The sequence below is a fragment of the Benincasa hispida genome, chromosome 4 (genome assembly GCF_009727055.1).
Source record: "Benincasa hispida cultivar B227 chromosome 4, ASM972705v1, whole genome shotgun sequence".
NCBI lineage: Eukaryota > Viridiplantae > Streptophyta > Magnoliopsida > Cucurbitales > Cucurbitaceae > Benincasa > Benincasa hispida.
In genome coordinates, this window is record NC_052352.1 from 6,340,852 (window position 1) to 6,352,138 (window position 11,287).

The 11,287-nt window shown below is 35.6% G+C and overlaps 1 protein-coding gene across 1 annotated transcript; it reads left to right on the forward strand.

Annotated features, from left to right (window-relative positions):
* Nucleotides 1–1,107: 1,107 nt before the first annotated feature.
* Nucleotides 1,108–3,632, forward strand: LOC120075969 (uncharacterized membrane protein At1g75140-like). The gene has a single exon (XM_039029732.1). The coding sequence runs from the start codon at nt 1,478–1,480 to the stop codon at nt 3,410–3,412; it is 1,935 nt and encodes a 644-aa protein (XP_038885660.1). The 5' UTR covers nt 1,108–1,477; the 3' UTR covers nt 3,413–3,632.
* Nucleotides 3,633–11,287: the final 7,655 nt, after the last annotated feature.

Consider the following 11,287-nt stretch of genomic DNA (forward strand, 5'->3'; position numbering starts at 1 on the left):
ATATGTAGTTTAATTGTCAAAATAGCTCAATTTATCTATGGTATGTATTAATGATTAAAACAATTGCAGTTTAAATCTTCCATTCTCTATATACTGAGAAAAAATATATATAATTCAATTTATAATGTTCTCTCTATATATTTTGCAAGTACAAATACTCGATAAAAAAAGGCTAATGCATAAAAGATATAGATTTTGATTAAATTGGAAATCATATTAAATTTAGTCCCTATAATTTCTAATTAGCATTTAGTCCCTATAAATTGATTAAATCTTCATAAATAGTTCGGAAGGGTTAAATTCTAACTTTTAAAATCACAATGACTAAATTCTAACTTAAAATCATAAAGACTAAATTCTAATTTTCTACAAATTATAATTCAAATTTCAACGATTTAATATTTGTCCTACAATATAATTGTTGAACATGTTTTTTTAGTTTTAATTTCATAGTTAACAAATTATATTGTAGAACATAAACGACCACCATGAATTAAACATTTGACCTTTTAACCACTTATTAAAACTACATTAGGTCAATCCACAATGGTTAAGTAGAATAGACAAATTAATTCAACATAGCTGGTTGATACAACACAAAAATCAATATATATACACACACAAAAGAGCATCAAATTTAAGTATATGACACAAAATAATCGGGGTGGCCATTTAAACTACAAGAACCGAACCATTTCTAAAAATCGAACCGAAAACTCAGTGAAACCGAAAAATGTGGTTTGGTTCGGTTTGAAGAAATTTTGAAACTGAATTAATTTGATTCGGTTCGATTCCAATTTCGAAAACTTAATTTGAAACCTATATATATATTTTTTATATTAAAAAAGAGTAAAATAGAATCGAATCGAATTGTTTTTAATTAAAAAAATATATATATAACATAGATTTTTTAAAAATACTATCGAATTTAAAATCGAACCGAACCAAATTACATATATACAATTCGATTTGAATCAATAAATTAGTTCGATTTGATTTTACCTATTAGAAAATTCGATTTGATTCAATTTGGGGTGAAATCGAATGAAACCAAACTTTTCCACCCTACAAAATAGGACAGAATTTTAGATGAAATTACTGAGTGCATGTCAATCTAACGATAGAGGAGACTGAAACTTGACCAAAGTAAAACCTCTTCCTTTCGTTTCTCCTTTCTCCAACGAAATGGTCGGAAACATTTTGCCATTATTCGCCTGAGATCACGACCCACCATTTTCAAAAGCCTTGGTTTCTGATTCTGCCACAGTTTCCATCTCTATTTCTTTATTGTTACACTTTCCTCTTCCCTAATCTGTAATAACTTCTCACGGATTCCTTAAAAAAGCAAAAAAGAAACCAACCCAGGTAAGTTTTGGGCGAAACTCCCCTGTTCCCAGATCCAAACGGAATTAGAGATCCTAGATTTAAGTTCATTTTGAATGGCAAGCCATTGAAGAGCTTCTCCCCGGCTTCTTGAATGGCGAATCCGCGGAAAGGCAAGCTCCTTTTCATCTATTTACTACTCGTTTTTGCTTTTCTCCATGTTTCTAGGGTTGTTGTATGTAGTTCCAGCTCATTTGAGCTGAATCAATCTGGAATTGAAGTCCCTTTTGAAGTTAGACAGTATGATTTACTTAAAAATCTTGAAGAGTTAGTGAGAAACCTTAGCGATGTAGTTTCTAAGCTGGAGTTGAGGTTATCTGATATTCCCACGGTGGTGCGTAGAGAGAAATTGAATCCTGATGCTTCCAGACGAGTAATGCCCGAGGGGGATACTCTGAATGATGGTGGAGATGGCGGTTTGGATAATAAAATTCAAGATGGGAGTAGAGCGAGAGCTGTTTCAGTGACCAAATACAGTCCATTTTGGTCTGAGAGGTTTCACTTTTTGTCTGCTGTGAAACTGGAGTCTGATGCTACTTGTATCAATGTCTTGCCTCTTAGGGATTTTGAGGGGAATAGCAAGTATGTTGCGGTTGGAGATGAGAAAGGGAGGATTTACGTGTTTATGAGAAGTGGAGATGTCGCGATTGAGCTTCCTACGGTGTCTGAATCTCCCATTACAGCAATGCTTTCGTATATGTCCATTTATAAGAACGAGACCCTTTTGGTTACTGGGCACAAGAATGGGATGATCTTGATGCATCGGATTTGGGAGGGATCGAATGGGGAGGAGTTGAATTTGATTTTCATGGAACATGTTGTGGAATTTGCGGATACTGACAGTCAGGAGGACGAGTCACCAATTTCCATATTGGAAGTGCATCATGTTGGGTGGACTAGGTACATTCTATCTTCAGATTTCAGGGGAGTGATTAAGGTTTTCAAAGAAGATGGTACAGTTTATGGTTCTGTCATGCCGATGAGTAGGCCGATAGCATTCTTGAAGCAGAGGCTTTTATTCTTGACAGAAAGTGGTGCTGGCTCATTGGATTTGAGAAGCATGAAACTTAGGGAGTCCGAATGTGAGGGATTGAATTATTCTCTTGCTCGGAACTATGTGTTTGATGCCACGGAGCGATCTAAAGCCTATGGTTTTACATCAGATGGTGATTTAATTCATGTTTTGCTGTTGGGGGATATAATGAACTTTAAATGCAGGATTAGATCTAAAAGGAAGTTTGAGCTTGATGGACCACTTGTCTTTCAGGCTATTAAGGGTTATTTGCTTGTGATCAGCAATGAGAAGGTTCATATTTTCAACGTGTCGTCTCAACATTATGTTAGAGTTGGTGCACCAAGGCTTCTATTTTCTGCTGGTCTAGATGAGATCATGTCATCTTTCCTGAATTACCAGAATTTGGATTTAGAGTCTGAAGGAAATTTTATACCCTTAATATCTAGCGATCGTGAAAAGCTTGTGGTTCTTGGACTTGGGGGTGGATATGTAGGAATGTATCGATCTAATCTTCCAGTTTTCAAAGGGGAGTTCAATACAATGCTCTGGACAAGCCCGGTTCTGTTTTTCATACTCTTTCTCTTTGGAGCTTGGCACTTATTTGCCAAGAAGAAGGAGGCGCTCACTTCATGGGGACCCGATGACTCTTTTACTGCCACTTCACCTACTACTGGAGCTCCATTGGGAACTGGATCCAGCGAGCGAGCATCTTTCATAGACCCTCCTTCAAGAACTACCGATATGATGGATCTCAGAGGTGGTGCTGGCCTAAGAGGACCACCACGGCGTTATGGTTCTCCAACAGGGTATCCTGGTGGGGCAACAAGTTCCTTTAGGCCAGCTACGACCAGTGACCATAGCTCGAGACCAGCTGCAGTTGATCCAAATTATAGAGCAGCTTCAGAGATAAAATTCAGGGGATCACCTTTAGAACCTCCAGGATTTCCAAAACGACGGGAGCCTCTATTTGCAAACAATCAAGTCGTCAATCAAGTGGTGGCTGAAAACAATTAAAAGAGAAGTACATATCAACTAGAAATCTTTGCTTCAAAGAGTTTCAAGTTCCTCAATCCTGATTACTTCTTTTTGTTTTAATTGCTGACTGATTGTTTACCAGTCGGTATGAACACATTTGATGTCGCAATATATCTATATTTTTTTTTTTTGTAGTTGCATTCAAATGAAAAGTAAAATATAGTGAAATAATGCAATATCATCTTGAAACTGTTATTCCCCTTTTGTAGTCTACTGATGCTAATTACAAGTATTCTAAGTAGTTGAAAGAGGATTCCATCATGCCTGCACAATCTTTACCATCGAAGCTAGAGTCTTAAGTGAACATAAATTCAACTTCCTTATGTGACATGAAATTGTATATCAAGTAGAAATAGAAAGAATCACAAGTCATTAGAGGTAACTTATATCGAAACGAGATCTTGGTATGATGGGTTCTTACTTGTCCAGGTAAGTTCAGTTCTTACTTTTGAATCTCCTAGCTAGCAAATTGTCGATTCTCAGTATGAACGACTTATTCCATCGGTATCAGGTTCTTCTTGTTTGGTCACCGACCAAACCGTCTTGGTCTGACTTGTTTAGATCAATTTAGATGGATTTCATCAACTTCATTTTTCTTTTGGCATGATTTTTGTGAGGATAATAAGCAATGATTCTGAGGTCAAAGGCCAGTATGAGAGAGCACAGGCTATATGAATAGCATTATTGCAAACAGGAGAAAAAAGGCAATTGGGTTCCATCCATCTTGAAGTTGAAGACACTGATTTTTGCAATCAGAAAAAGAGATCAAAAGGCAACTCAAAAAGTTGAATCAAAATTGCGATGATTATCTGTTGGTCTCTTCTTTTTCTCCTTTTTATCCCGTGAAAATTCTACAAAATCATGCATTTTTTTATTGCTTTCTATTTTGTAATTTCTTGAACTTTTGGTTGGATGGTTATGTAGTTTCTTGCTTTTCCTTCAGCTTCAAATTCATCACGTTTGAGAAAATTGTATCAAGTCAGAAATTGGACTTACTTTTTGTCTAAACATGCTAATACTTGACTCTCGCTCTTAATTTTCGATTTTCTCTACTCATTTTTCAAATTTTATATCTAAAGGAAGGACAACTAAAAAAAAACCCAAATATATATTCAATGAGCAATGTGAGTGGATATTAGTATGTGGATTCAAACAATAATTGTTTGAAAATTGTCTTCAATGTGTTAAATAATTGTTTTGTTTTTGTTCCTTTTCGGTCGCAATACTTGAACATAACTTGTGTCTCTTTTCACTCCACAAAATTATGATTCTCAAAACTTTTGATCCTGCAAAATGAATATATATATACATATTCAGAGAATTTATTTACTTTTAAACTCTGGAGGTTATATCCGTTACACATGGAAATTAACACTCTTGTCAATTCAAATATTAAATTTTTATAATTGAATTATTGTAGACAAACCATTGATTATTTATAAATACCATGACTTGATTTTGCTTAAAGTCAACTCAAAACCATTCGAATAAATTTATTTTACTTCTGCGGAGGATGGTATTCCACGTCACTCCTTCTGTACGTGGTTAGCAGTAAGGGACAAGTTGGATACGCGAGATTGGTTGAGGAGTTGGGTTGTGTTGTTAGAGAGGGGTGTCTTTTGTGTGGGGAGGTGTGGAGTCGCGGTATCATTTATTTTTTGAATGTGGGTTTGGGAGAGAGGTGTGGTCTAGTGTGTTGCGTCAGTTGGGTTCGACGCATTGGGTGGCTGGTTGGGATGTAGAGTTAAGTTGGCTGTGCCGAGTGAGGTCAGGTAAGGGGGTGCATAGTAAGTTGTTCCGTATTTTCTAGTATGCGGCCATATACTACATCTGGCAATAGCGTAATCGGCGGCTACATGGAGGTCGACCGAGGTCGATGTCTACTCTGGTTCACCTTATGGTCTCTACGGTTCGTGCTCGTGCTACTTCCTGGCAGGTTGACCTTCTTGGTCTTATCTAATGTGTACGAATGTTTTTTTTCCTTTTGAACTTCACATTGTTAGCCACTAGTTTATAGGGTTTTGGGTTTTTCTCTCTGCCTATCCTCTTGGTGGTTTGCGAATTTGCATGTATGTGTTGGTTTTATTCTGTTCTTATCCTATTAGCTTTGTTTTGGTTTTGATGCCCTGTCTTTGCTTCTGCTTTGTTGCCTTGATCCCGAGCTATGGGATCCTCCTTGTTGTATAATAATATCACCTATTCTAATATATATATATATATATATATATTACTCCTAAAATCCTACTCAAGTAGTAAAAAAATCACGATGTGAATCTTTATAAATAAGTAAAAATGTAAAGAAGTTGAAAAGATAAAAAGACAAATCACTCGTGTTATTGAAAAGTAGTTTCTAATATCAGGTTAGTAATTACATTCTAAGAAATAATGTATCCACAGAAAAGGTATACATTAGCGATTTTAATATGAACTTCTAGATGTCTAAATTGATTAATTTACCGCCGTTGGGAAATTTGATTGTTACCGTTATTGGTTTAAGTAATCCAATTTCTGAAGTCTAGAGTACAGATTATATTATATACTAGCCACTGCGATTTTCCTCTTGTGGTTCTATTCTAACTACTTCTCAATCAGACATAAGCAATTCTTTTTTCTTTTTTCTTTTTTCTTTTTTCTTTTTTCTTTTTCTTTTTCGTTTTTTTTTTTTTGAAACAGCAATCTCAAATAATTTGTTCTGTTTTGTTTCCTTGTTTTAGTCTGGAAAATTAAAAAGATATTATCCTTTTAAAAACTATTTAGAAAAATATTGTTGTTTTCAAATTATTTGTAAAAATATTATTATTATTATTTTTAAATAAGTCGAGGGTTGAATATTCAATCCTAGGATAGTGTCTCTATAATTTGAACCCTCGACCTTCCTTTCATTTGTTAGGTCGAACCTATTTTGAACCTTCGACTTTATCCTTCTCCTATATTATTATTATTGAGTCTGTTTAATTATCATTCCGGAGACCTTCCTCTATCAAAAGATCGTATTTCTAATTTTCATAAGGTCCCTTGGAATTCCTTCCAAAGCTTTTGAATAATTTTTACGAATTCTGTCATCTCAGCAAGTCTGACTAAATAACGAGCTAATGAATCTCTCCTTTTTTTTGCCACTGAACTTCCAATCAAACTCGAGAGTGAGATTATGAGAGAGGGCGAGATTTTGAGAGAGCGAGAGTTGAGCGAGAGCGAGAGCGAAATAGTGAGATTTTGATCGAGAGCGAAATAGCGAGATTTTGATAGAGAGTGAGAATACCATACAAATTTTCCTCTTTTTTTCTTTTTTAATTATTAACACATTCCACCTTCTTCTTTCTTTCTTTCTTTTTTTTTTTATTTTTTTTTATTTTTCATTTTTAAAAACAATTTCTAAAAACAATTTATTATTTTATTTAAACTCTAAAAAGAATAAATTTAAAAATAATAACTCATAAAAATAAAAAAAATGCAAATTAAATATCTCATTTATATAAAATAATTACAAAAATCAATGTGTCCCACACAGCCGGACGTCGTCGATTTCGAGCTAGTTTTCGTTGTCGACTTCGAACTGAGGTTGCTCGGTTCTTTCTTGATGTTGCTCTAGTACCTCGCAAGTGCTTCATAATATATAATATTCATTATGCTCTCCATGACCCGACCATGTCCATGCACATATGAAGACGAAGGACCAGCCTTTGAGTCATAATGTCTTAAACCAAATGCTGGCATCATCATCATCGGACTAACATAATCAGTTTGACTCTGCGTCTGCATCATAAGAGGCAACTCTTCCACATTATGTGCAACCTCTTCAAACTCATTCTCTTCCCGAACAGGTCCTCTACATCTAGGAGCTGGTGGAGGAACAATAGGTATATCGTACATATAATGAATTTCTCTATATAGCTTTGGTTGTCACTACATATAGCAAGAACCTGGTTCGGATCATTCGCAACCTTACAGAGTCTACTGTTGTTCGATCTCTTGTGAATTATAAAACAATTAGACAATATTTAAAATAAATTTAAATTAAAAATAATTAGATAATATTCATTCATTTACCAGATGACCCACAGCTGATCCGGACGAGTGACGTAGCGTCTTGTGATATTATTATACCAATGAATATATTCTGGAGTGACATCTGTGTCAAACTGTTCAAGAGAAACCCCACTGCAATAAACCTTGCACGATAGTGTCATCACACTATCAAATATGCAACTTTTTCGGACCAATCTCCAGTCTTTAGGTCAATATCATGCAGTACGGGTTCAGAATTACAAGGCGATAGGACATCCTGCTAAAAAGCGAATTGTCTTATCACCCTGTCAGGAAGATGTCACTCATCAATGTGAAAACATATGAGAGGACTCATTGTCTGCCATATGTTTTAACCATTCGTACAAAAATTAGGCAAAGTATGCATAATAATTTTGTACGGCTCCAAATAACCTGAAAACACAAATATTATATTAAAGAATATTAAAACAAATACAATAAAAATGTGAATAGAATAATCAATTAGGTTTAGTGTAATGTACCTGTTCAGGTTGAAGCAGATCAAACATGTATCTATACTGGTTGACTATATGTGTGGTTGTCCTAATCACACAAAATTTGTCTCTCCACCTAAATTTTTAAATTGATAATTTAGAAATTTAAATTAACTATATCAGTTGATAAAAATTAAATTGAATTAAAACAACATACCGAGAATCGTAGGCTCATCTAACTAACTGAGCGTCATTAACATGATGTAGCTATGGAGCCATTGTTGGAAATCGCTCTCAAGCCCATAGTTGCAAAAGTATGAGAGGCCCAACTATCTCTCGAACCTCAGGTCTTGTTGCTTTGCATAGTTGTCTATACAACCATGCCAAGCATGTCCACCCCACGAATACCGCCCCACATCATGGAGGTTAGCTAACTGTAGCAAGGAATCAAGTAAACAAAATGACTTGATTTATCTGAAAACAGACTTCCATCCATCATTTGTAGTATATATGCTCGCGCACCTCTTATGACGGTTTTCTTGTCTGCATCATCTGTTAGCTCACGAAATTGTGTTCCTAACCATATTAAACTTAACCTCGATCCTTTAATCTTGTCGACAGGTGGGGTTGCACCGAGGTACAGTTGACAAACTTCTAACCAGACATCGTACATCACTTCGGTGACCGGCTTACCGTCAACAGGTAACCCAATAACACTTCTATGTCTTATAGAGTGATAGTGCACTCCTCCAACAGACATATGGAATGTATGCGTCTCGGGCCTCCGTCTCTCGACCAAAGGCTTGATTCAGATGCTAGTCCAACTGAATAAATCCTAATCTGGCAACCCCATAGAATCCAGATGTGCGCAGTAGGGTAGTATTCGAAGGTGGAGTGGGATAGTGCGCTGGAGAACTGCCTCTCGACGCCTGTAAGATATTTCTCCTGTAGTACGATCTCGCAATACAACATATGATCGATGAATGGACTGGTCGTACAAAACATCGGGATCAACAGGTCCTGGGTTTAAAGTCATGATCTGAATATATATATATATATATATATATATATTAAAATTGACTATAATTGAATAGTAGAGAAAAGTGTGAGGGTAAAGTATAATGTAAAACTTTATTGATTACATAAAAAAAAATTGAATATACAATAGATTATTATAAAAAAAAATTTAATATACAATAAATTATAATTAAAAAAATTGAATATACAATAAATTATAATAAAAAAATTGAATATACACTAAAATGAATATATAATAAAAAATTATTTATTTTTCAATCCCTATCTGGAGCCCGTCTTAGTAACGAAGAACACTTCCTTCAATTATGTCCTAACTGGTTACAAAATCCACATCGTTGTCGAGTGGCTGGTTCTGTCCAATCCATCTCGTTGTGATAACGTGAACTTTTAGGTCTACCAGGTTTTCTCAACAACGATGGATCAGGATGTATGACGGGCATATTATGTTGCGTGATCCAATAATCTTCATACGGTACAGGTTGAAATTGAGGAGATTAACATTCAGCATACGTTGACAATTTGTAGTAGTCCTCAATAAAATCTTCGTAGTTCATGTTAAAATGTGAGCAAACGACCACAAAATGCAAGCATGGAATGCCGAATGCTTGCCACTTGTTACCATGAACAGTACCGCTCGGACCTGTTTAGCCTCAATATTTGAACGTTTCCTCCTTTGCATTGAGACTATGGCATCCGGTCTTCACATGAACACACATTCATACCGATCGTATGATTGTACTTCATGTTTACTAGATCGTGCAGCCCATTTATTTATTTTGTCGTGTGCGTAGCTGGATGTTACTCCACTTAGTATTATAAAATATGTTTGAAATAAATTATCAATAAAATAATATATATATAAAATAATATTACCGGGTGTATTTATCTTGACGTTCTAATGCATCCCTTATTTTTCTTCTCTTCTTTCTAAAAAATAGTTCACGCATTTGAAGAATGTTATCTGAGCAAGAGCATTTATAGGCAACATTCGAGCTCCTTTTGAGGACTCCAATTTATGCAACATCTGATAGATTTGTCGTCATCCACCCATATCTGAATCCTTCATCATGTGCTTGAGTCCATTGCTCTAAACTAATGTTGTCAAAAAAACTTAGACAACTCCAATTTATTCCTTTGATATCTTCAATTGCTTTGTTGAACTTTTGAATTTGAAACTGGTACCTGGCACGATAAACATAATTTTTCAATGAATTAAATGTATACTTTTTATTGAAGTTGCTGAAGATATATCGTAAGCAGAAACGATGGTGACATTTTGGTCTTGTCCAACCATTTGCTGGGTTGTTCACTGCTGCAATTATACCAGTATGTTGATCTGAAATTAAACACACCTCTTCGTGTGTTACAATTTCTCTCAGGTGTTTCAAGAGTCATCCCCATGAGTCTGTGGACTCTTCATCAGCAACGACAAACGCAAATGGAAGTAGATGGTCGTTCGAGTCAACTGATGTAGTAATCAACAGTTTTCCTCTATATTTTCCGTACAAGTGTGTACCATCTATCTGAATGATCGACCGACATTTATTAAAAGCTTCTATACAAGGACTAAATGCCCAAAATACTAAAGTTAGGATAACATGGCCTTCAGTAAGCGTTTCTTTAACTCTCCATTCTACAAGTATTATGGGATTGGTAGGCCTTAACCATATATAACCACCTGGGCAACAATTTGTAAGACTCATCCCAATCACCGAACACTTTAGCCAACGCTTTTCTTTTTCCCTCCCATACCCTATGGTAAGGAACATAATATCCAAACTTTGATTTGATGTCGAACTGCAGTTGTGCCACCATGATAGATGATTTTTCTCTTACGGCGTCACAGAACTCCAGTGCAATCATTGATGAATCCAATTGCACGTGACTTTGACTTAGTTTTGAATAAAAACATGTATGTTGCTCATCATACTTAGTGATCTCGAACAAGCCATGCGATTTTTTCTTTATTGCACAAAGTCTCCACTTGCAACCTTCCTCCCACTTTTTACACCGAATTGTCCAAATCATCGGTGTAGATTCAACAACCTCGTATGGTGCGTGACGCTTTATTGCAAAACATTTGACCGCGTGTTGTAGCATTTCCTTGTCTTAGCAAATCATTCCTTTATACAATTGCATATTGTCAACATCCACAGAAGCTACAATTGGGTCATGTTCCCGAATGTTATCCAGTACATTCATATCTAAATCATTGAATGTATCTGAAAGCATCTCATGTTCATGACCATCGAAATCTAACTCTTCAAATTCATCATCTGTTTCTGTTCTGAAGTCTCTGTACAGGTTGTTAGCCGCCATATCTTTATTACCACATGGC